At 42.7% G+C, this 26,092-nt stretch overlaps 1 protein-coding gene and 1 long non-coding RNA gene across 3 annotated transcripts; one reads left to right on the top strand and one right to left on the bottom strand.

The window, feature by feature from the left end:
- The first annotated feature begins 2,094 nt into the window (after nucleotides 1-2,094).
- On the top strand, nucleotides 2,095-19,539 carry LOC121494219. The gene is made up of 3 exons (XR_005988766.1): nucleotides 2,095-2,167; nucleotides 2,350-2,533; nucleotides 19,414-19,539. It is a non-coding gene; the product is annotated as an uncharacterized LOC121494219 (long non-coding RNA).
- LOC121494217 (zinc finger protein 791-like) lies at nucleotides 13,066-21,235 on the bottom strand. 2 transcript variants are annotated; one of them, XM_041760425.1, is made up of 4 exons: nucleotides 19,882-21,235; nucleotides 15,193-15,319; nucleotides 14,274-14,334; nucleotides 13,066-13,850 (listed from the first exon to the last, which is right to left on the bottom strand). In XM_041760425.1, exons 1-4 carry the CDS (start codon nucleotides 19,882-19,884, stop codon nucleotides 13,187-13,189), a joined length of 855 nt encoding a protein of 284 aa, XP_041616359.1. In that variant the 5' UTR covers nucleotides 19,885-21,235; the 3' UTR covers nucleotides 13,066-13,186. The 2 variants fall into 2 exon arrangements, 1 of the variants encoding a protein (XP_041616359.1); XR_005988765.1 differs by lacking the exons at nucleotides 13,066-13,850; nucleotides 14,274-14,334; nucleotides 15,193-15,319 and adding an exon at nucleotides 18,817-18,875.
- Nucleotides 21,236-26,092: the final 4,857 nt, after the last annotated feature.

Genomic DNA, 26,092 nt, shown 5'->3' on the forward strand with positions numbered 1-26,092 from the left:
TATGGATTTGAAGCACAGTGTATGGGTGTTTATATTTAACATCCTCATGAAATAATTTGAAATGGCCTCATATATTTGGTATTATCATCTTGGGGCTCCATTTTGCTTGTTACAGGTATTCTTTGCACATGCTTAGACTTCCAATACACATTAAGAAAGAAAAATATAACAGTATTTTGTTTAATTAAAAGGGAGATAAAGTCCAGTCTTCATCTGTTTTTTCATGTTAATTGTTGTTTTCACAGCACAGCAGAGATTAATGTAATTTCATAATCCTTATTACCTCATTTGATCACTTCTCCCAACATCCTTCCAATTGTACAAGTGACAGAAGTTGGCACGGAAACAGGGTCCTGCATAAGCTTATGCACCCGATAATGGTGCATAATGATAACTGGAGCCTCTCTATTTTGAAGGCCTAATGTGTGCTACCACCTGTCCTGGGCACTGTTGGAAATTTGAAAATCTCACAATTCTAGAGGACAAGGATATTTACACAATTTTCTTTTTTTTAAAGAGCTTTTGGGTGTTTTTTTTTTTTAACATCTTATTTATTTTTTCATTTATTTTTTCACACGCCAGAGAGAGGCAAAGACATAAGCAGAGGGAGAAGCAGGCTCCATGCAGGGAGCTGGATGCAGTAGTCAATCCCAGGACTCCAGGATCACACCCTGAGCAGAAGACAGACGTTTAACTGCTGAGCTACGCAGGCGGCCTGTAATTACACAATTTTCAAAATGTAATGTTAAATTTTAAACACGTATTCAAAAGACTATATTCTGGAAAGAGTAAAGGTAAAAGGAAGTAGACTAGATCAGAAGGTTAAGAGTGGGGGGACATTTGGGCACTAAGAGGTTGTTTCCTGGGGGGGAGGAATGGAGTGTTCTGTATTTTTACTATGGTAGTACAAGTATGAATTTATGAAAACCCACAGAACTATACTTACAATGGCCAGTTTTACTTTTAAAATGAATTATTAGAAAACAAGGCAACAAATACATGAACTAAAGGGAAATTTAGACTCACCTACACCTTGATGTTTAGGTGAACAATGACAGTCCTTCCCACCTCCTAAAGACTTGTGACCCATCAGGCCTTTCTTGCAACTCATCTTAAGTTAGAAAACACTCCAGGGTCACACCTGTCCACACCTTAGTCACATTACCTGAAGGAAACGAAAGGGAACCAGCAAAGTGTCTCTAGGCTTACACTGTGTTCCTGGGGCCAGAACTCCCGGGAATTCTGTGGCTTACAATGCAAAAGCAATTCCGGAGCATTCTCAAGGAGATCCCCCAGGGGTGGGGGGCGGGGGGAGGGGGATTCGGCCTGGTGGTGGGTACACACATTCGGTCCTGTCTGAGGCCATCTGCAGCTCCACGCGGACCACCTGACGTCTCCGGGTCGGAGCCAACTCTGACCTGCACCGCGCAAAATCTTCGCTGCCGACGGACCCCGGAGGCGCTCCGCTGGTCATTCCTCCGCAGCAGCTCCACGTGGCTGCAATGAGACTCCGGAGGACAGTGTGACAGGTGACGCGCATCCTTCCTGCAGGGCGACGGCTCCCGCGGGACCTCAGCAAGCTGCCAGCCAGGCAGCTTGGACTTCCATCCGCCCCAGCCCGGACCCCTACCACGTGCGCCACGTGCTCAGCAGGACGCGACGCCCACAGCCATGCGCATGCGCATGCGCGCCCCGCCCACTGCGCCCTCGCTCCCGCACTGAGCTGGGCGGCGTCGCGCACGCGCAGTCGACCCCCTGGGGCTTTCTCGCTTCCGAGCTCCCCAACAGCTCCGGGGAGAATCTGCAGAACCCTTCCCGCCGCACGCCGTGCTCGTGCTCGCTCCCGACCCTGAGCCCCCGCGGCTCCCACGGTGGAAATGCGGTTTGTGCGCAGTCCAGTGTGCTCCCGGCAGGCAGCGCGGGCGCAGTCACGGCGGAGGCGGGCGTGCGCGGGCCCAGGCTCGTGCCGCCGGGCGCTCCTCTCCAGGAGCTTCGGGGAGAACGCGCAGTCGCAGTCGTCGTCTGGGTGGGCCCGGGATGCTGAGGAGCCGTCCCGGAAGTCCCGCCCCCGCGCCTATCTACCAGCTTCCGGGTGGCTCCTCGGTCGCAGAAGTCGTCGCCGGTAGCCTGGAAACGGGATGTCCTGGCTTTCCCCCCAGGGGATGCGGTGAGTGCGCGGGCCTGCGAGGCCGCAGGGCCGGCGGCGGGAGCCCACCCGGGGATGCGAACCCCGAGGGGAGCACCGCGGGGAGCGCCGGGGCGGAGCAGGGGTGCGGGGAGGGGGCGGATCGAAGTAGGACCCCCCCCCCCCATCCAGGGGTCAGGGGCTGAGAACCCGTCTCCCCGCAGAAACCTACAGCACAGCGAGGCCCTGGCGGCTGGCGGCTCTTGACTGTCCAGGCGGCGGGCTCTTGGGTACCGGGCGCTGACGACACCATCGCCCGCCGCGGGTCATGGAGACGGGGGCTGCGCTGGGCGCAGGGGCTTTGTGCACAGTGCGGGTTCTGCGGTGTGATCGCCCATTTTCCAGCAGGTCAGCCGAAGTATCCGTCGGGAATTCACTTGGGAGCCCACGGGAACCCTGTACTGTTTGGCATGGGGAACCTAACCCTTCACTCTGGGCAGACCAGAGGGATGTGAGCCCCTGAATATGTCGGTATAGGTGTGTGTCGTGTGAACCTGGCCTTTCAGTAAGCATTTAGGCTGGGGACTGGGTGCTGTTGGTTGACCAGTGATCAGGACAGAGGGAGTATCTCTTCCTACCTGCGGCTGAAATTCTTTTTTTTTTTTTAAGATTTTATTTATTTATTCAGGATAGACACAGAGAGACAGAAGACAGAAGCAGGCTCCATGCCGGGAGCCCGATGTGGGACTCGATCCCAGGAATCCAGGATCATGCCCTGGGCCAAAGGCAGGTGCTAAACTGCTGAGCCACCCCCAGCAGCTGAAATTCTTAAGGACACCTCATCAAAGTACAAAGTGTATAGGACGGTGATAGGTTCTTTTTTTATTATTTTAAAGATTTTATTTATTATTTATTCATGAAAGACACAGAGAGGCAGAGACACAGGCAGAGGGAGAGGGAGAAGCGGGCTCCATGCAGGGAGCCCGACATAGAACTGGATCCTGGGTCTCCGGGATCAGGCCCTGGGCCGAAGGCGGTGCTAAACCGCTGAGCCACCCGGGCTGCCTGGTTCTAAAGGGAAAAAGAAAGTGGAAGAAGAGTGCAGAGGGCCTGGGCTGCGTTGGTGTTTCTTGGAGGTCAGTCAGTGTCTTATCAGAGTGTGTGAAGCTTTATTCCAGGTTTCAAAGTCTAGGTGATTGTGTCTGTCTGGGGGCCACATGGGACTTGGCTGGCATTGTCCGTGTGGCGAAGTTGTGTTCACACAGGAGTGTCTGTGAGTCTCCTGCATTTACTGTGATGAGAGCAGTTCTTTGTCTCTATGTTTCGCATGCTGTGTGTAGTAAGGTAATGTTGACCATTTCTTCATTGGAAACCGGGTCTGTTCAGTTCTTCTCTCCGTTTTTGAATTAGGTTGTTTGTTTTGCTATTGAGTTGTGTGTGGGTTCCTTATCAGATACGTGACTTTGCAATTATTTTCTCTCATTCTGTTGGTTGTCTCTTCATTTTTTTGATGGAGAAAAATTTCAGGTAACTAAAAGTACAACAGTCTCAACCACCTAACACCCATTAGGATGGCTACTTAAAAAAACAACAACCCAGAAAATAACAAGTGAAGATGTGGAGAAATGGGAAGTCTTGCGTACTGGGTGTAGGAATGTAATGTGGAATTGCTAATGAAAATAGTATGGCCGAAAAAAAAAGAAAATAGTATGGCTGTCTTCAAAATATTAAAAATTGAATTACTGTGTGATCCAGCAGTTGTACTTCTGAGTATATACCCCCAAAAATTGAAAGCAGGGACTAGATATTAGTATATCCATGCTCGTGGAAGCATTATCATAATAGCTAAAGGGTGGAAGCAACCCAGATGTCCATCGATGGGTGGGTGGATAAATGAAATGTGGTGTATATATACAATGGGATATTATTCAGCCTTAAGGAAGGAAATTCTAACACATACTACAAAATGAATAAGCCTTGAAAACATTATGCTAAATGAAATAAGACAGTCTAAATGAAATAAAACAGTTACCAAAAGACTGATACATGGTGGTTGCCAGAGGTCAGGTCGTGATGGGGGGAGTGGGGAGTTCTTGTTAAATAGGTTGAGTCTCAGTTTTGCAACATGAAAACAGTTCTGGAGGTGGATGGTGCTGATAGCTGCACAACAATGTGAATGTACTTGGTGACCCTGAACTGCACCCTTTAAAATGGTTAAGATAGTAAATTTTATATTTTGTATTTTACCACAATTAAAAATATATAAAAGTATCTCAATTTAACAACCAAATTCATGCTTCATACAATAAGTCTCCTCTGGAATGGAGGAAAGGGCCTGTCATCTTATGCTAGAGTATTTGTTATCTGCTGCTGCATAGTATTACTTCAAAACCTACAGATTAAAACAACATTTATTTTCCTAACAAACCTGCCATTTGACCAGGACTGGGTATTGACATATCTGCTCCATTCCATCACCACACTAGAACCAGTTGGAGTGTACTTTTGGCCAACTAGTTTTTCCAGTTCCTACCATCTCTTTTTATCCTGGAGGTCATAGGGAACTTTATAGCAAATAGCAGGGTTGACACATGAAACAATACAATATCGTTTTTTTCCCTTTTAGCAAAAGTGCCCTTTTTAGTTCACCATCAGCAAATCTGGTCTCTATCCAGTTTGAAAGAAAATCAAAACCAAGTCATAAAAAGACAAGGTTATTACGTTTGGTTGGACTCTGAAAATCACAATTCATTGTCTTTTCTTATCTTGTAAAACAGTGTTTCTTTAGTTTCATTTTCTGGGATTTGAGGATATGCATTATTAGTAGTCATTACTAGATGGAAGCAGAGAGCATCAGTCAGATTTCACTAGAGGATTAAACCAGCTCAAGCATCTCGACAGCATGTGTTTTTGGAGGCTTTAGGATGCTGCTTATGCCAAGGCTGCTGCTGAGGCACCTCACCCTTGCACACGTAAGGGGCTTGTGTGCCCCTACAAAAGCCTCTGCCTATGACCCTGAGTTCTGCCAAATGGCTGCTAGTGTGCCTAATGCTTTTTTCGGACAACAGGCTATCATATTGTACCATCTGGCTCTGTTATCACAGCAATTTTCTCACTTTTGCATCTCTCTCTGTATGTGGACCTGAGCCAAGCCAACTTGGTGGCTTCATTCCCTTTTTCTGAGAACATTCCTAGCCATAAATGTGAGTCTGCTAGGTCATGTGTTACCTCTTTCCCTTAGTTAGGAAATTTACATGGAAGTGAAATATATATAAGTTGCCATATCATGCCTTACATATAACTTTTTTTCCAAACAAACTAAACATAATGTGAAAACTTAAACAATTTAAGAAGAAATCACAAGAGATCATATTCATGAATTTGGAATAGGCAAAAATTTCTTAAAGAGAACACAAAAATAATAATCATGGAGAATAGAGTGCACTGTAAGTAAGATGTGCCCCCTGCCCAAAAAAAGTCAACATTCATAGAGTAAAAGAGCAGCCCAGAGAATAGAAAGAAGAACTTTCAATCTGTATATATGGCAAAGGACTTGTACCCAAAATATATTACATGCCCCTGCAAGTTAATAAGAAAAGTGCAGGCAATGCAAAAGAAAATGAATCCTTCACAAAGGAAGATATTCAAATAGCTAGTATAGAGAGGGAGACAGAACATGGAAGACTCCTAACTCTGGGAAATGGACTGGGGGTGGTGGAAGGGGAGGAGAGCGGGGGGTGGGGGTGACTGGGTGGCGGGCACTGAGGTGGGCACTTGATGGGATGAGCACCGGGTGCTATTCTGTATGTTGGCAAATTGAACACCAATAAAAAATAAATTTATTATTAAATAAATAAATAACAAATAGCTAGTATAGATTTAACTTAGCTATAATTAATGATAATTATAATATAGATGTATAACTAGAATAGAAATGTTCGATTTGGTTAGTCATCAGGAAAATACAAATTAAAAGCACAATGAGATAGCAGTACGTCCTCACCAGAGTTGTTAAAATGAATATATACAAAATACTGGCAGGAGAATGCCAGTGAAGATGTAGAGTGACTGGAATTCTCCCACACTGTGGAGTGTAAGTTGATATAACCCCTTTGGAAAAGTGTTTCCAATATTTGCTAATACTGAGAGTATGAGTTCCCCATGTCCCGTGTGTGTGTGTGTGTGTGTGTGTGTGTGTGTGTGTGTGTGTATATATATATATATATATATATATATTCCAAATAGAAATGCATATATACTTTTACCAAGAAGGTACTTGCTAGAATGACCAACGCATCGCTATTTATAATAGCCCTACATTGGGAACTACTCATATCCATCAACAATAGAATGGATATTGTCAGGTAATAACAGAATAAAAATCAAAACAAGACAAAACAAACAGCTGGAGACTGACTTACAATGTTGCTTGGAAACCCAGATACACAAGAATATGTCATGTAATTCTAATTAAAGAAAATACAAACTAGGTGAAACCCATTCATGCTCTCATCTTTTGAGGATAGTGACTGGAAGGGAGCACAAATGGTTCTCCAGGTGCTGGCAGTTTTCTGTTTCTTGATTTGGTGCTGATTACATGGGTGCATTAAATTTATAAAAACCCAGTGAGCCGTTTTAGAATATGTTCACTTTTCTATATGCCTGTTGCGCTTCTCTAAAAAGTTAAAAGGAACAGGGACAGTTGGGTGGCTCAGTGGTTGAGTGTCTGCCTTCAGCTCAGGGCATGATCTCAGGGTCCTGGGATCGAGACCCACATCAGGCTCCCCACAGGGAGCTTGCTTCTCCTTCTGCCTATGTCTCTGCCTCTCTCTCATGAGTAAATTTTTAAAGTCTTTAAAAAAGAAAATAAAAAGTTAAAAGGAACAAATGGAAAACGTGACTATGAATATATCAGCAAAATTAAGAACTCCAAGGATGAAGCCTGCAATTTACATACACCTGAAGAGAAACTTAGTGGAAAGTAAGAAAACATAGAAGAGAATGTCAAGGATGAAGCCCACAGAGGCAAAACTGGTGGTAAGTACAGAGGAGAGAGTATGAGCCATTATGCCATTTAAAATTATGGACCTTGGAATGTATCAAAAGGGGAAAAATTATACTTATTGCAGAACTCTGTTCCAGTACCTATAAAATATCATTTAAATGTTAAAACGTATCCAACCTCAGTAAACCCAACAGCTCACTCTGTCCTCTTCCCCTGGAATACAAACCTTGCCTGTGAGGAGCCTGGAATACAAACTGTCCTATTTTCAGTAAACCAGTCAGTCCAACAGGAAAGTTCTTATAGTTCAGAATATCATACTGTTCCATATATGTTTTTCTTCTAAGGAGCCAGTCACCAGTGTTGTTATTCAACTAGTTCTTCCTTAGAGGAAGTGGAACTAAAAAGAGATGCATAATCTGTAGTGGAAAATGAACCCAGAAAAGCAAAATATTTAAGGTTGTGGCATAGCTTTGGAAAGTTTTATTTGATACACCAATTGATCACTCACTTCCAGCATATTCAAGTGTAAAAATATCTAATATCCATAATATCTACAATGTCCATTACAATCTTTGTGTAAGTTAAATGACAAAACATAATAAATGCATGGGAAACTAAAACTGTACATATCAACACATGAAAATAGAGACATTAAATTTATATCTATGTGTTAATTGAAATGGCCATGTATTCTAATGCTTGGGGACCATTAGTAATCTATGAATGTAGTGTGGTTTCATAAAAATCTGTATTTGAAATCCAGGCAAATCTGTGACTGAGATAAATTATGGAAATTGGTACACAGAGTGTCTTTCACAGAAGAGTTCAAAGGACTTGACTCTCGTAGAGTCATTTAAAGACATTGTGGGTAGGATTGGGAAATTAATGACATTGGGAAAAGAAGTTTTGGCTACACTGGGCATCGACTCATCCATCACAAGAATTGCTCTAACCAGTGCTATCTTCTATTTGATGAAAATTCCAACATGAATGAAATTAAGTTCAAGCTACTCACGTTCTTGGAAACTTTTTACATCGTGAAACATGTACGGATACAACTTTACCGCTGGAGAGAGGACATCAACTTACTTTTACATGAGCTCTTTGAACTTTCCAGGACTTCACAGGGAGGATCAGGTACCCAGGAAATTATAGACTTGGGGCTACAGAAAATAATGGGAATCATTACCTACTAGGGAACAAACTGTAGACTTTCAGCATTCTCCACATATTCTACTTCTGTATCAATGTAGAGCATCTTATGAAGGACATTGTAGTCAGTGTAACTGGCATCCACAATGGTCCTGTGTAAAGGGTGCAAAGGCACAACCTTCAAGGAAGTAGCCAGTGAGCATTGTTCTAAAGTTTCATAGTCAAAACCAGAAAAAAAAAAGCACTGGGAACAGAAAGGCCAGAACTCCTCCCCAGAAGAAAAGTCTGGGTATTTAGAAGGATCAGCTGAGTCCCTTCAAAAGTGGCATGAACTCTTTCTTGCTGATAGGGAAATCCCACAAGGCAGTCATAATCTATACCTCTCATATTATGTTATAGTGTTCAGTGCAGCTGTATGGAGCCTAATTGTATACTAATGTCCCCATAAATAAGGGTCACCTTGGTTGGTGAATCTATGACTCTGGAGAGTGAAGTTCATTTTAACAATGATTGAAATCACTCTGATTCAGGCATCCTCTATGAAGCTACATGGATATTGCTCCTAACCACTTCCTCCCTCAAATCCCAGAGGACCTGCTCATCTTTCATATCATCTGAGGCAAACAGCCCAGCCAGGTACAGCCAAATGCAGCAATAATACCACCGTGTCCAGGGCCAAAGAAGTATTCCTAAAAGCCAACAAATACAGAGAAGAAAACTGACCTTTGGTAATCAGAAGACAAGAAAAATCACAGGTGATCTGGATGAAAAGGGGGGAAAAAAGCAGGGTCCATTTTTCAACTAGTGTTAATAATGCAGTGGGGAACATTGTAAGTAGTAACATCATCAGTCACCCATAGGAACTCCAGGAAAAATTTCTAGAAGTTCAGGAAGGCAGTTAGCAGAAAGAAAGAACTATGGGGACAAAGTTCTTAAGTGTTACCTTGAGGGACACCTGGGTGGCTCAGCGGTTGAGTGTCTGCCTTTGGCTCAGGGTGTGATCCCGGAGTTCCAGGATTGAGTCCCACATCGGGCTCCCTGCATGGAGCCTGCTTGTCCCTCTGCCTGTGTCTCTGCCTCTATCTCTGTCTCTCATGAATAAATAAAAATCTTTTTTTTTAGACAGTTACCTCGAAAATTAGAAGCAGTTTTCCTGGAAGTCAGGATTTACTTAAATCAGTAGTGCTGGTCTTTCTGTTTTATCTCCTAACATCTCCTATCTAGCTTACATAAAGGGCTCCCCACATCAAGAATACATTATTTTCTAGTTGTTCCCCGGGAAAAGTGCATAGGTCTAGTTCCCCCCATACACTGTTGAGCTGTGAGAGCATAGTCCTGAGGAAACATTTTATCCTTCCTCTCTCCAACCTACCCTCAAGTGCACCTCTGGGAATTTGTACAATCCCAATAGTGTCTTCCTCCACTGACCTCAAATCTGTGTGAAATGGCTGATGGGTTCCTGTAGTGATGCTCTTGAACCTGTTCTGTTTCTGATAGGTAAAATTAGGGACAGTCTTGCCCCATTTTGTGTAAGCCACATCAGGGTGCTCTCCAAGTTGCTCTGATCATTCTGGTAGGCAGTGTAGTCATGATACCCTAAAATTGTATTGTGTAACTAAAGAGTCTTCCTATTGATCTCAATGGCAGACATGAAGGCCAGAACATTGTTATTGAATCCCTTTGCATTGAAGGAAGTGCACTAGGAATCAGAGCCCCTGGGGATCCCTGGGTGGCGCAGCGGTTTGGCGCCTGCCTTTGGTCCGGGGCACGATCCTGGAGACCCGGGATCGAATCCCACATTGGGCTCCCGGTGCATGGAGCCTGCTTCTCCCCCTGCCTGTGTCTCTGCCTCTCTCTCTCTCTCTCTGTGACTATCATAAATAAATTTAAAAATTTTAAAAATAAAAATAGAAAAAGAAGAAGGAATCAGAGCCCATCCAGGACTTTGTCAAAGAAAGAAACAACTTTATTCTTACCTATTAGCTAGATTAAAGTCCCAGTTGGGGAACAGATTGTGCTCTACCCTTGGATGAATCTTTTTTTTTTAAGATTTTATTTATTCATGAGACACACACACACACACACACACACACACACACACACAGAGGCAGAGACACAGGCAGAGGGGGAAGCAGGCCCCATGCAGGGAGCCTGATATGGGACTCAATCTTGGGTCTCCAGGATCACACCCCAGGCCGAAGGCGGCGCTAAACTACTAGGCCACTGGGGCTGCCCCCTTGGATGAATCTTAAGCAGATGCCACCATTTGGTTTCTTCTTAAAAGTCATTTTCAGGTCTTAAAAGTCCTCTGGCTACTTTCAGATATAGTGACTTAAAGTCACTATAGCTTAAGTACTTAAACCAGGGCCTGAGAGGCTTCCCATTGAAAGGAAGAACCAAATCAATGGAAAACCAAGTATTTCTACTTTTACTCCAAATATTTATCAGTACATTAGTCCATGATGTGATAATCAGAAAACACAATGATCAATATATAGAATTGGAAAGAAGCAAATATTGTTACTAGGGATGATAGCATTTCATTTTTCTTAGGAAAGATCTTCTCACCAGCTACAATTCTTCTCCTTGGATTTACCGGATTACCAAAAACTTGCATAGATATCATTGTGCTTGTAGGAAAGGACATATGCTGGGGTAAAACTATGTAAATGATCCTGTCCCCTTTTCACACTAGGGACCAACTCTAGAGAGAGAGAGAGGTAGAAACACAGGCAGAGAGAGAAGCAAGCTCCACGCAGGAGCCCAATGTGGGACTCGATCCTGGGACTCCAGGATCATGCCCTGGGCTGAAGGCAGGCGCTAACCCACTGAGCCACCCAAGTGTCCTATGGTTTTCAGACACTCTTGATCAACAGGTCCAGAAGGCAGGAAAATCTGCTGGAAATTGGTGCCCACCAAGATCTAATGCACACATTTCAATGTATGATAACTTCTTAAACTAATTATGACTTAATGTTCATTTCTGCCTCCTTATCTCATTGCCATTTCTAATTTGGGACAATACTGGGAAAAGATTCTGGGAAATGTAGTTCCCAGGCTTACCCACATTGACATGTCATAATCTATCCTGAAATAGCTATTCTAGCTTTTATCATATTCAAGTAATAAGATCTCTTTTTTAACTCAAAGCTCTGTATCCAATTCCATCTGAGCCGAGAGCTCAGGTGAGCAAAAATGGGCAAAAAAGGAAAGTCAGTCAGATGAGGGTGTCTTCATTTCAACAGCTTTACACTGAGGAATCTCTGCCAGAAAATAAAATATTGTGTCCACTAACTAGAAGAAATGCCAAACATATATTTTTGTAAATACTAAAGACTGAGAACCTCAAAAATATTGTTTTCCTTAGAAAGGAGGAAAGAGAGGATAGATGTCCAGTATATAAATCCCAGTATGTGCAAGAAACAAAATTACAATGACACCAAAGTATCTTTATCATAATAACCACATGCTTGAAATGTAATGAAAACTAGAAATAAATAACACGATCTAAAATCCCAATAGTTACATTTTAAAAATACACTTCAAAAGATCTTCTGTCCAAAAGACTTTATAGGGTAAATAATTTCTATGTAAGCAATTCATAATTAAAATACCGTGTATCAAAAGATATGTAATTTGGCAGACAGGGTATATAGTGGCAAAATGGTGGCCATCCAAAAGATATGTCCACTTTGAATCTTTATTTGAAGAGTCCTTGCAGATGTAATATCTCAAGATGAGATCATCCTGGATTAGGTCATAGGCACTAAATCCTAAGACACGTGTCCTTACAAGAAAAGGGGATAGAGCAGGTAGAAATGGTGACGTTAAGACAGGGGCAGAAATTGAAACGATAAGTGTCAAGAACACTAAGAGTTGCTGGTGGCCACTAGAAGCTTGTAAGGTGGCATGGGTCATGTTCCTCCTCAGAACCGTCAGAAGGAACCAGTGTGTGTGTGTGTGTGTGTTAAAATAGAGACACAGAGAGAGAACATGAGTGGGGATAGGGGGCAAAGGGAGAGGGAGCCCACATGAGGCTCAGTCTCACCAATCTGAGATCATGACCTGAGCTGAAATCAAGTGTTGGATGCTAAAACAACTTAGCCACCCAGGGGCCCAGAAGGAACCAATGTTAATGACACCCTGATTTCCAACTTCTAGCCTCCAGATCTGGAGGAGAATAAATTTCTGTTCCTTTAAGTTACCAACTTTGTGGCAATTTGTCAGGGCTGCCTTAGCAAAATAATGCTTAAAGGAGTATTTATCTCCTAAATGTTTTTCTCAGAAAGAACTAGAAATAATGTGATAGGAGTCTACTTTAAGGCAATAATAACGACAACAATATAAGATGCTTATAAAAATTTTCTAATAGTATGTAAATTGTGTGCACAATAAGTGCTGTAATTTACATGAAGTTTTTCCCACATTTACTGACATAGGATTTCCCTCCTGTCAGAGTTTCCATGTCTTTTTTTTTTTTTTTAAGGATAAGGTACCACAGAAGTCTTTCCCACACTGCTTACATTTAGAGTTTCTCCCCACTGTGAATTCTCACATGTCTTTGTAGGGATGTGAGTCTACTGAAGGCTTTACCACATTGCTTACACTTATAGGGTTTCTCTCTACTGTGAGTTCTCAAATGTCCTCGAAATGATGATGACCAACTGAAAGCTTTCCCACATTGCTTACATATATAGGGTTTCTCTCCAGTGTGAATCCTCACATGTGTTCTAAAGTACGAGAGACTGCTGAAGGCTTTTCCACGTTCATTACATGCATACGGTTTTTCTCCTGTGTGAGTTCGCAAATGTCCCTTAAAAGATGAAGGGGAACTGAAGGATTTCCCGCATTGTTTACATTCATAAGGCTTTTCTCCAGAGTGTGTTCTCATGTGAATCCTGAGGTCAGAGGGCCAACTGTAGGGCCTTCCCACATTCTACACATTTATAGGCTTTCTCTCCAGTGTGCATTCTTGCATGTATGATCAGGTAAAAAGAATGAAGAAAGGCTTTCCCACATTCCTTACATTCGTAGGCTTTGTCTGCACTGTGAACCTTCGCATGTTTTCTAAGAGATGAGGGAGAAGAGAAGGATTTATTACATTCTCTACAGGCATAGGGTTTCTCAACAGTATGAGTTTCCCTATGTGTCCAGAGGTTTGAGAGAGATCTGAAGGTTTTCCCACACTTTCCACATTCATAAGGCTTTTCTCCAGTGTGGGTTCTTATATGAACCCTAAGTTTGGAGAAGTATATAAAGGCTTTTCCACATTCCTTACATGTGTAGGGTTTCTCTTCAGTGTGAGCTCTTATGTGTGCCCTAAATGATGAGTAACAAATAAAAGTTCTCCCACATTCCTTACATCGATGGGATTTCTGTCCATGTTGAAGTGATCTTATGGGACTCTTTAGGGATGTAGTATCCATGATGGCGTTTTCAAACTTAATGTATTCATAGGACTTTACTCCAGTAGAAAGTTTCTTATGCAATATAAAATTTGAAATCTGGTTGGTTTCTCCACATTGATTAGTTCCATTATTTTCTGAGAGTATCTCTACCGCATGACACCTGTTACAAATAAGCATCATGTTACCAGTGATTAGCTAACAATTCATCGATGGCTTTTAACAATTAACAGGATTACGTTTTTACCATATTCAATGAATGTGTACATTTCCTGCCCTGTCAGAACTGTTCTAAAGTGGTATATAAGCTAAATGCTCTGATTGAGGGCTCTGTCCCATTTACCATTTCAGTGTTTTTTACCTTTTGGATTTTGTTTCCTGATGGCTGTTTACAACTGAACTATCTCAAATAATCAACACATGCACCACTTTTATAAAACTGGTGAAATTCTCTGTGAATACTTATCATCTGATGTATACCTACATATGTGTACACACACACACAGAGACACATGCACACATTAATATCATGGCATACTCAGACTGTCTCCTGAGACCTGCTTTCTCTCAAGTTGATGCCACTCACCTCATACATGTCCCCTGGTTCTTGTGCTGATCTTCAATACCATGGCATTTCCAGTTTTCACCTACAATGAAGAACCAGGAATATTTCTTCTGAATCTTACTGTATTCCAGTCATGTCATATTTCTTCCCCAAACATATACTATAGAGGATTTGACCTACTGGTTTTGAGTGTTATGATATGAAAAATAGCAACAAAACTTTCTTTCTTTGGAAAGAACTGGTGAGATAAAGGCAAAAAAATAAGTTGGGAGCACACTTCTTTTCAAATAGTGATCCAAAAAAATAAACAAATTTTATAAGGAGGAATGTACTTTTGAGCAAAGGACCACAACAAACTTTGAAGAGTTTTGGCTATTTCAGGACTTTGACAACAATAAAGACAAGAGGCCAAAATGGTGTGCAATTTACTGGAAATACTCCATGAAGATTGAGATTTACGGTGACATAAACACCCTATTGTCAGGAAAGCAATGTGGAAAGGAATTGGACAAACTGCACATGCTCAATACTAACTTTAAAAGAGAAAATATGGAAGGTTTTTCAGTGTGAACAAGGACATTTGTGAGGATGGGAAAAAAAAAAAAAAAGATGCCAATGTGTCTGACAAAATACAACTTCCTCAGTAAGAAGAGTAATTTATTTTTAATTAATATTTCCAAATGTAATGCTCCCCAACAAGGGTTGTTCCTCTTAAAGCAAAGAGTTATAACCCTTACAGAGGTGAAAAGCATTTGAAAGGGAAAGTAGCATATTCAAATACATACATTAGAAAGTTATGACTATATCCTCTAGTAATGTAACCATGTCTGTCTTCCTTAGCTATAAATTTCCATTGTTCAGCTCAAGTTTTGGAACAAGCTCAATAGCTTGCAGGTACTTATACTCTAGAGAGTAAGTGAAGGGATGAAGCCATCCTTACCCACTGAGGTCAGGTTCCTGCAGGTCTCAAGCATCACATCTCTGTAGAGCCTCCTCTGAGCACAATCCAGCAAAGCCCACTCCTCTGGGGTGAAGTACACAACCACATCCTCAAAAACCACCGAGTCCTGAAACATCCCACAGATTTTGGTTCAACAGGGTACTATTCTCCACCAGTGTGTGCGAGGAAGGGGGAGGGGAGGCTGACTGGGGAACCAGGACTTGAGTCACAGCAAGTTCACACGTAGTTCTGTGGCCTCCCATCAACTCTAGGGCTGTGTTATCCTATCTCCTTCCCTGTCTTCAGCAGTTACATCCTCAGGGATGCCAGCTGGCCTTGTAGATTTAATAGCATCTCTAATGAGCTCATCCTGCCACAGTCTGTGACGATTTTCACCCTTCCCCTCCACCTGAAGGGTCCAAAGAAGTCCACAATAAGTCAGAGATATGAAAGAAATACTATACAAATTAAACAATGATTTACTCTTTAAAAACATCAGTTCCTTATGATGAAAAGGATTTCTGGGATGCCTGGGTGGCTTGGTGGTTAAGCATCTGCCTTCTGCTCAGGGTGTGATCCTGGAGTCCTGGGATCAAGTCCCACATCAGGCTCCCTGCATGGAGCCTGCTTCTCCCTCTGCCTGTGTCTCTGCCTCTCTCTCTATCTCTCTGTGTCTCTCATAAATAAATAAAATCTTTAAAAAAAAAGATTTATTCTCTTTCTTCACTGTCCTCTACAGGCCTTAGCACATGAAGCCAGCATTGGACCTAGATGAGGTTTTAATGAATGAAAACATGTTGAGGGCCTGGGAGCATTTCCTGCTTCTCTGCCCACCAACAATTTGATTCTTAAGGGGCCTGGTTATGCCCAACCCTCAACCCAGGCCCTGAATGGACATATTTCCTTGAACTCTGACACACTGTCAACTGGCAGGTCCACCTGGTAGAATAAGAATATTCTTCAGGAGAGGCATTAATACTTATCTGTCTCCTGTTTTTCTATAAAACAGCAATCCTTCCTTTCCTACATCCTCTCTAGGAGACAGGCAGTGTATCGGCAAACGAGCTCAGGCAGGAGTTCAGACCTCACCACAGGGCCTGCGTTCGTGGGCCAGGGTGCTGGTAACCACCAGTTATGGGTGACAGCTCTCCTTCAACACACAGACTGACATTGCAAGATGTCAGAACAGCCTTGTCTGTCCAGGAAAAGTGTGCCCTGGTTCTGTGCAGAGGCAGTTATGAGTTCACTGTAGAAGTGAATAAATTGAAATCCAGAAGGGTTTGCCTGTGAATTTGCTGAGATCATAAAATCCATAAAGGTCTCAGGTAGCACCTTCCTCCAGAACATCTGTTCCCACTGTCTGAAAATCCAGAGGCACTGACCTATATACCAGCCTCCTGGTTCTCTACACACAATAAGCAGTCCACACCCTTTGCCCTGCAGACAAGCTTAACTGTCCAGCCCCGGAACGGGGACTCCATTGGCCTGCAGGATCCCCAGAAAGCCTGTCCTTTGAGAAAGTGCATCATTCCATTGGCTTCTGCATGCACAAGTGCAAATAGAGGCTGTCACGCTGCAGTACAGGTGCAGCAATTTGCCTGTACAATAAACAGCAGCAGAACTAGAAGTCCAGATGGAAACACTTCTTTTGAGGTCAGTAAGTAAAGCTGCTTTGGGTCTTCTAATTACAGTACAGTGGCATCTAGCATTGTCTCACAACAAACTTTTATCCACAAATTCGATGAACTCTTCCACTGTTGCGTGCCATGTGATATTTTAAAGCCATGAATGCCCATAACAGCCTCAAATTAGTATTAACAATACTATGTACTACTGAGCATCCCTGATGTGTGAGATACTTGACACAGAGATTTCCAAACATTAGCTTCTCTTTTTTTTTTTAGCTTTTTTTTAGCTTGTTTCTCATAATAAATCTCCCAAGTAGATATCATAATCAGTATATAACAGGAAAGTTAGAAGGACAGTAACACTCACTTTTACCCAATTCGAATGTTGTAAGTCTGCTCATCTTCAAAGCCTTAAGTCCTAGTAGCTGTAATTCTGGACATACATACACCTTACAATATGATTATGGCTGTTACATCATTTAGGCTTTTCCAGCCATGTGGTTTCCGTGCAATTGCTCAGCTATGCCTTTGTGCCACAAAAGTAGCTACAGACGACATATAATGGAATGGCTGTGGCTGTGTCAGTAAAAGTTTATTTACAAAATAAGTGGCAGGCTGGATTTGGCCTGTGGGCTGTGGTCTGTCAACCTCTGATCCAGAGCAGTACCATCAGAGTGGAAGATAATATAGTGTATCTAAATTTGAATTTTCTTGTAACCACCTTATAAAAAAGATGTATTGAATTCATTTTAATGACATATATATTTAAGATTTTATTATTTATCTGAGGGAGAATAAGAGAAAGAGAGCACAATCAGAAGGAGAGAGGGAGAAGCAGACTCCCTGCTGAGCAAGGAGCCCAATGCAGGGCTTGATTCCAGGACCCTGAGATCCTAACCTGAGCTGAAGGTAGATGCTTAACCGACTGAGCCACTCAGATGCCTTTCATTTCAATATTTTTTATTTTGCCCATTAAACTTTTATTTTGCCCATTTCAACATGTACCCAATTATTGAGATATTCTGTATGTTTGTCATAGTGCTACAAATCTGGTATGGATTTCACACATACAGCCCAACTCAGTTTTGACTAGCTGTATTTCGAAAATGTGGTCAGAGGCTACTGTAGTAGACTGTGCAGTGCAGATCTGTGAAGACTAGAAACATGAAACATTCTTATTTCACACATCTTTGGGCTCCTTCTTCTGGTAAAGCCCTTGTCTCAGCCCTTACTTCTCTATACATCTGTAACTCTCATTCATTCATTTGCTAAAAATTGGTTTAGGTGATAATTCCCACTACATGCAGCTACAGGGTATAGTGCTTTAAAAAAGAGGAAAATTCTGAACCACTTGTGTCTTAAATTCTCATGTGGGAGGAAAATAAGGAAATCTGATATAATCTAGGTGAAGGGTAAGTGCTGTAAATAAAATAGAGACAGTGAAAGCATATGGAATGAGAAGGCAAGCAAGCCAAACTAGGGCAAGATAAAATAAAAACAGTAAAAGTAGCCACAGATCCATAAAAACAACAGACTGATGACTGCCAGAGGGGAATTCTGAGTACTTCCAGGGGCTCAGTCCATTAAGCATACAGCTCTTGATTTCAGCTCAGATCATGATGTCAGGATTGTGAAATCAAGCGCCATGTTGAGCTCCATACTCAGTGCAGTCTGCTGTCCCTCTCCTCCTCTTCCCCCTGGCTTGTGCACTACCACAGTCTTCCCAATAAATATAGATAGATGGATAATCAATCTTTAAAAAAAAAGATAAATGTATTACTACCATATAGAGAAATAATGTGCATAATAAATTACAACCAAGCTCATTTTATTTCAGGAATGCAAGAATGTCTAAAGACTGACCATAAATTAATACATTTTGCTCCATTAATAGAAAATACAGAAAAATCAGGGATGCCTGGGTGGCTCAGTGGTTCAGCATCTGTCTTTGGCTCAGGTCATGATCCTGGGGTCCTGGGATCAAGTCCTGCATCAGGCTCCCTGCTGGGAGTCTGCTTCTGCCTCTGCCTCTCTCTGTGTCTCACATGATAAAATCTTAAAAAAAAAAGAAAATATAGAAAAATCAAAATTCATGTCCTTCCGTCGAAAGCAATGAGTATTAACATTATTCATGTATAGCAGCATTTAATACACTGGAACCAGAAGGACGTGCTAGTTGGCTAATTGTGGAAGATGGTGCATGGAAACACCTACTGCAATGTTAAGAATTTTGAAAGAGTAAAACAGTTCCCTTGTCAAGAAGGCAAGATACATAGCGTCCCCTATTGTACATTAAACTGGAGGCCCTGGTGAATCATAAAGAAATGAAAAGCAAAATAATAGGAGAAAAGGGTTGAGACATCATTACTTGTAGATAAGATTTCTGCATGTAAAGACTCAAAGAATTTACAGATGGTCAATTAAAATCCGTGCACTTAACAAGGACACTGGGTCGACAAATAATGCTCAAACGTGAATTTACTTCTAACCAGGAACAGTATTTTATTTTATTTTGTTTATTTTATTTTATATTTTATTTTATTATTCATTTTATTTTATTTTATATATTTTTTATTTTTTATTTTTGGAACAGTATTTTAAAAGACACCTTTTAAATCAGCACCAGTACTGGAGGTTTTGTTTTCAGTCCAAATGGAGAAACACAGCAAGTCCATGGATTGGAAAGCTCAGGACCGTGTGCATGTCCGTCCGCCCTCGACTTCATCTACAGATTCGACGTGGTCCCAACTCCTTGTCCTGGAGTCCGGCTGTGCTGACCGTAACCCTCGCTTTCTGCGTTTGAGAAACTCGGTCCCCGGGCACCAGAACTCATCCATTGCATCACCGCACCTCTCCTGGGTACCTTCTCTGCCACACCCTGTCTCCGTGTCTGTGACACCGGCCGTGGAGGAGAGGACGTGACAGGGCGCCGGGGACCCCCCCCCAGCCGGGGGCGGACACTCGGGTCGGGACCCCGAGGGCGGGCACACGCGGGCCCGCGGCCGCCTGCAGCCGGTTCGAGCCAGCCCCCCGCATCTCGGCCCGGGCCGCGCGCACTCACCATCTCGCGGGCCCGCTCCGGGCTCCCGGGGGCCCTCCCTGCGCCTCCGCGGCTCCGGCAGGTGAGAGCGGCCGCACCCGGCACCTGGGGCTGCGCGGGGCAGGTGCCCAGGCTGCGATGTGGCCCGCCCCCTGCCCTGATTGGACAGTGGTCCGGGCTCTCCCTCTCTCGCGGTTCCTGATTCGACGTGGCTCCTCTCCCGCGTCTCTGATTGGGCCGTGTGCCCGTCTGCGCCGCCCCCGTCTGAGTGACGCGCGGGCGCGGAGTCACGTGGCCGAGCCGGGCGGAAACGCCGTTGTCCCCTTCAGCCCTTTTCCCCGCGGGGCCTCCGCTGCCGGAAGGGCGGTTGGAGCCGAGCCCGCCCCCCGCGCGGCGCCCCGCCCTGCGGCCGGAAGTCGGGGGTCGGCGGCCCCGCGGGGCGCCCCCTGTCGGGAGCCGGTGAGCACAGGCCGGGAGGCCGGGGCTCCGGAGGCGGGTCGGCCGCGCCGCCACTCGAGGGTCTCAGCGCCTGCTCCGGAAGCTGGTTTCCCTGGCTGGATTTTCAGGGGTGCACATTGTGCTGGTTGGATCTCGAAACGTAGTGACTTTTTAAAAATTTGTGTTACGTGCACTTAAAACAGCTCTGACTCCGATTTGCTGCCTTAAGATTTCATTTATGTCGTTTTAACGTGTTGTAGTGGGTGCCCGGGGCTTTGCCTGCTGCTGTTGCGTGTACTCTGTGTCCTGCCCTCCTGTCTCCTTGGCCCTGCGTAGGGGGCACCGATTCCTCCAGGGAACACCGGGACGGGCGCCTGGGCGGCTCGGCCCGTCACGCATCCGTCCTGGGCTCCGCTCTTGGTCCCTGGGTCCTGGGCTGCAGTGAAGCGGGGCATCTGCTTCTCCCTCTCTACCTGTCCATCCCCCCAGCTCCTGCTTGCTCTATCTCAAATAAGTAAAACTTAAAAAAAATATATATATATAATTGGACTAAAATTGCATTTTCATAATATATATATATATATATATATACAAAAGCATTGAAGTGTATGTATAAAATATTGAGGAATAGGCTTAACACCAAATGTAGGATCTGCGTGACAGCACCTACAAGTGTTTCCTGATGGAGTGACAGGTGTCACTTTCATGATACATAAGCAACTTGGTGGGATTGAAGATTTCTCAATGCAGAGAAGCACATCTCTCTAGACACAGCCATGAAGTTTGGAGAAATTTCCAATGAAATTTTCATCAGGAGCTTCTCTGGGCATCATAATGAAATAATTCTAAAAGAATCTCTGAAAAGTAGTGCAAGGAGTAGCAAGGCAAATATTCTAAACGAAGAACGAAGAATTTTCTGATCACATGCACAAATAATTGAAACGGTCTGTTGCCATTATAAGAAGAGACCAGTAGTTCCCAGTCGGTTCCCTGATTTTGCACCTCGGGGACATATTGACGGGGATATGAAGAGAGAGTATGAAGCCATCTTTAGTAGACACCAAGGATGCTGTAACATCTTAAAATACACAGGATCAGCCCCTCAGAAGAATTATTTGACCCAAAATGTGAATGACGCCAGTGTTGAGAAATTCTGCAACAGATAGAGAAGCCCTTGGAAATGTATTAACAGACACAAGAATATAATAAAATATATAGCTTATGGCAAGAGCTGATTCAATCTATGGTCCTCTCTTCTAGTACAACGAAATAATTTCCAGATGGATTAAAGATGTAGACCTAAGAAAAGACAACAAAAATCCTACAAGAAAACATCAGTGTTTCTAGATGCGTAAGTGAAATTCATGACATCCAAAGAAAAAATATAAATAAAATGATTATTTGAAAAACAAAAAGTTAAAATGTCTAATAGTAAAAGACAAAAGAGGGATGCCTGGGTGGCTCAGCAGCTGAGTGTCTGCCTTTAGCCCAGGGAGTGATCCTGGAGTCCCAGAATCAAATCCTGTGTTGGGCTCCCTGCAGGGAGCCTGCTTCTCCCTCTGCCTGTGTCTCTGCCTCTCTCTCTCTGTCTCTCATGAATAAATAAATAAAATCTTAAAAAAAAAATAAAGAAATACCAACTGGGAAGTGTTTTTAATAACATATAGCAAAAAAAAGGCAATATCATTAATATTTTTAAGAGCTCTTCTAAATCAAATGTGAAATGTAGAAATCCAATAAAATGTGCAAAAGCTATGCACAGAAAGTTAGAAAAATTACAAATTACAAATGCCTAATAAAGATGTGAGAAGAGGTTAGTTTCTTGGGCCCAGAATGGATAATGGGAATAGATGTACTTATTAACCAGCAAAATAGCAGTTTTGATTTCCAAACTCATTAGTTGAGGCTTATAACCCAGGGGAGGGTCAAAGGAATGCTTCTACCGTTACTCCTTAAGATCCTAAACCTGAAGTAGCACCTCATTGATGGAAGTGTTTTGGATATTAGAACTGCCATCCAGATACTCAGAAATGCAGGTTGGTTTGCTTACCACAGCTTTATTTCAAATGCGGCACCTTTGTTGGCGCAGACAAACCAGGCTCCTGGCATCTGACAGGCAGCTATTGGTTTAGCAAATGCTTTCTGCCCATTCTGCTAGTAGATACAGTGAGGATCAATTTCCCTTTTTTTGGTAGGCCCTTCAGTGTACTTGTCTGTACTGTCTCTATGCTAGATCAATAGTCCTGGTCTTTGTCCAGATAGAGTACAGACACGTGCCTGTCTGACAGTGGGAATGCAAGGGAATTGCAGGGAAAGCTTGTGAGCCTATTGTTATTGAACTGTCCCACATATCCCATATATAGTTTGCCCTATGATTAATATTTTATGTTATTTTGGCACGTTTGTTACAGTTACTGGACAACGTTGTTAACTAAAGTCCATACTTTATATTTCCCTAGTTTCCACCTGATGTCCTTTTTCTGTCACAAGACCCCATCTAAGACCCCACATGACTCTTAGTAATCCTGTCTTCCTAGGTTCCTCTGGGCTGTGACAATTTCCCAGACTTTACTTGTTTTGGATAACTTTGTTTTGAGGAGAACTGAGCAGGTGTCCTGTAGAGTGTCCCTCGATTGAATATGACCGATATTTTTCTTTATGATTAGAGTAGGGCAATGGGGTTTGGGGAGGAAGACCATAGAAGTCAAGTTTTAGCTATTTTCATCCCATCATATCAACCGTACCTGCTACCAATATGACTTATCACTGTCATTGTTGACCCTGGTCACCTGGCTGAGGTGTGTTTGTCAGATGTCTGCGTTGTAAACTTTAAGCACTTCCATCCTGTACTCTGTGGAAGGAAGTCACTATGTGCAGCCTTCACTTAGGAGCGGGGAGTTGTGCTCCATTTCCTTGAAGGCTGTCTACATGAGTTTTCTTGAATTCTTCTGCATTGGAGTTTTGCCTGTTTGCCCCATTTATGTATTTATGCAATCAGTTATTTATATCACTATGAACTCATGGATATTTTATACTTTGGGTTATAATCCAAAACTACGTTGGAGGGGAATGGGTGCCGGGCACTGAGGTGGACACTTGACAGGATGAGCACTGGGTGTTTTACTGTATGTTGGTAAATTGAACACCAATAAAAATTAATTAAAAAAAAATAATCCAAAACTACATTATATATTTTGTTGCTCAGGTTTTTCTAGCTTTCGCCAAGGAGGCCTCTTTTTTTTTTGACTCTCATATCCTTCTGACATGCTCCTAACCTTGTGGGGGATTTTTTGTTTTTGTTTTGTACAATTTCTGGCTGTACATGCTGCTCCAGGCTCTCCTCATCTGATGTAAAAATCACATTTACTTTCTTGCCCTAGTCCTAGAATCACCAATTTCTCCAGGGAACCCTGATTCTGTTGGAGAATGGTTTGAGAAACCACGATCTGGACACTGGGTGTGCTCATTGCTATTGGCATGCCATTGCCTGTGTGTCTGCCTGTGTGTCTCTGCCTCTCTCTCTTTCATGAATAAATAAATAAAATCTTTAAAATTAATTAATTTTTAAAAAAGTGAAAATGTGAGCCAAGGATTCTATATCCAGCCAAGATGTCCTTCAAATACCAAGGCTACAGAAAAACATTTTAACATAAAAAGAACTTAGGAAAATTTGTCCCCTTCATCACCTCTTGTAACCCACTAGAGCATGAACTTCATCTAAGCAAGTGATATCTGAGAAAATTCAGCCAAGGTACTGATGGGGAGTGTTTTTAAAATATATAAATATACATCTAATAATAGAGCAAAGGTGGAAAGAGGGTAGAAGACTATGTGCAAATGTTATGGATCATGAAAAAGTAGAAAGAATGCAACTAAAATGGGAGAAGGGATATGAGAAAAGGAAGTAACAGAACTCATTGATGTACAGGCAGTGGGAAGGCATTAAGTATACAAAAGCAACCCTGATAAACCAGATAGTAAAAGATAAAGAAAAAACAATACAGAACTAAGTGCTTTAAAAATGTATAAGTACAAAGACAACAGCCAGCACAAGACTACAAACATTATTAAAGAGCAAAGAAAGGAGTGTAAGAGAGCAAAGTATAACTTTCTGATAGAGGAAGAAACAGCAAATGACACAAAATATATATAATTATAAACACTTACAATATTGCCCTAAGTATTAGGGCTGCCCTAAATACCATAATTATTTCCCATTCTTTAGTTTGCTTTCTGTGTGTAGAAGACCTTCCTTTCCCCCTATTTGTTTATTCATATTGATTTTTGGCTCCTGGTTTCTAATATTGTTCAGTGGGCTGTTGCTTTCATTACTGATTCTCACTTAACACTCAGAATTTTACAAATCTTCCTATTGGGAGCCCTTTCAAAAATAGTTTTTGAAATAGAAATAAAAACTATTTTGGGGGCATCTAACTGGCTCAGTCTATAGATCATGTGACTCTTAATCTTAGAGTTGTGAGTTCAAGCCCCACACTGGGCATAGACTTTACTTAAAAAAACTTTTTAGGGATCCCTGGGTGGTTCAGTGGTTTAGCGCCTGCCTTTGGCCCAGGGTGCGATCCTGGAGTCCTGGGATTGAGTCCCGCATCGGGCTCCCTGCATGGAGCCTGCTTCTCCCTCTGCCTGTGTATGGGCCTCTCTCTCTCTCTATCAATAAATAAATACATACATACATACATACATATTTAAAAAATTAAAATAAAATAAAAATACACGATTTAAAAAAAATTTTTTTTTTTAAGGGCAGCTCCAATGGCCCAGCGGTTTGGTGCTGTCTGCAGCCCGGGGTGTGATCCTGGAGACCCGGGATCGGGTCCCGCGTCGGGCTCCCGGCGTGCAGCCTGCTTCTCCCTCTGCCTGTGTCTCTGCCTCTCTCTCTCTCTGTGTCTATCATAAATAAATAAAAATCTTTAAAAAAATAAAAATAGGGGGATCCCTGGGTGGCTCAGCATTTTGGCGCCTGCCTTTGGCGCAGGGCGTGATCCTGGAGTCCTGGGATCGAGTCCCACATCGGGATCCCAGCATGGACCTGGTTCTCCCTCTGCATGTGTCTCTGCCTCTCTCTCTCTCTCTCTCTCTGTCTATCATAAATAAATAAATAAATAAATAAATAAATAAATAAATAAATAAATAAATAAATCTTTAAAAAAATTAAAATAAAAATACATGATTAAAAAAATTTTTTATGGGGATCCCTGGGTGGCGCAGCAGTTTAGCGCCTGCGTTTGGCCCAGGGCGCGATCCTGGAGACCCGGGATCGAATCCCATGTTGGGCTCCTGGTGCATGGAGCCTTCTTCTCCCTCTGTGTCTCTGCCTCTCTCTCTCTCTGTGTATGACTATAATAAATAAATAAAAATTAAAAAAAAATATTTTAGGGCAGCCCCGATGGCCCAGCGGTTTGGCACCGCCTTCAGCCCGGGGTGTGATCCTGGAGACCCAGGATCGAGTCCGGGTCGGGTTCCCTGCATGGAGCCTGCTTCTCCCTCTGCCTGTGTCTCTGCCTCTCTCTCTCTCGCTGTGTGTATCTGTCATTAATAAATAAATAAAATCTTTATTAAAAATTTTTTTTAATTTTTTAAATTTCTTATAACTAGCAGAAGTAGTTAGGAAATAACCCTTCAGGCATACCTCAAAGATATTGCAGGTTCAAAGATACTGCAAATCACTACAACAAAGAAAATACTGCAATAAAGTGAGCTAAATGAATGTTTTGGCTTCACAGTACATATAGAAGTTATGTTTACACTATACTGTAGTCTGTTAAGTGTGCAA

The sequence above is a fragment of the Vulpes lagopus genome, chromosome 7 (assembly GCF_018345385.1).
Source record: "Vulpes lagopus strain Blue_001 chromosome 7, ASM1834538v1, whole genome shotgun sequence".
In the NCBI taxonomy this organism is placed as follows: domain Eukaryota; kingdom Metazoa; phylum Chordata; class Mammalia; order Carnivora; family Canidae; genus Vulpes; species Vulpes lagopus.

Excerpts from the sequence above, each read along its gene's own strand:
- LOC121494217 (XM_041760425.1), bottom strand. Across the intron at positions 14,335-15,192 it reads CAGGAACCTGACCTCAGTGG|GTGAAAACTGGAAATGCCAT; the intron begins GTAAGGATGGCT and ends TCTTCATTGTAG. Across the intron at positions 13,851-14,273 it reads AACCAGGGGACATGTATGAG|GTGTCATGCGGTAGAGATAC; the intron begins GTGAGTGGCATC and ends TATTTGTAACAG.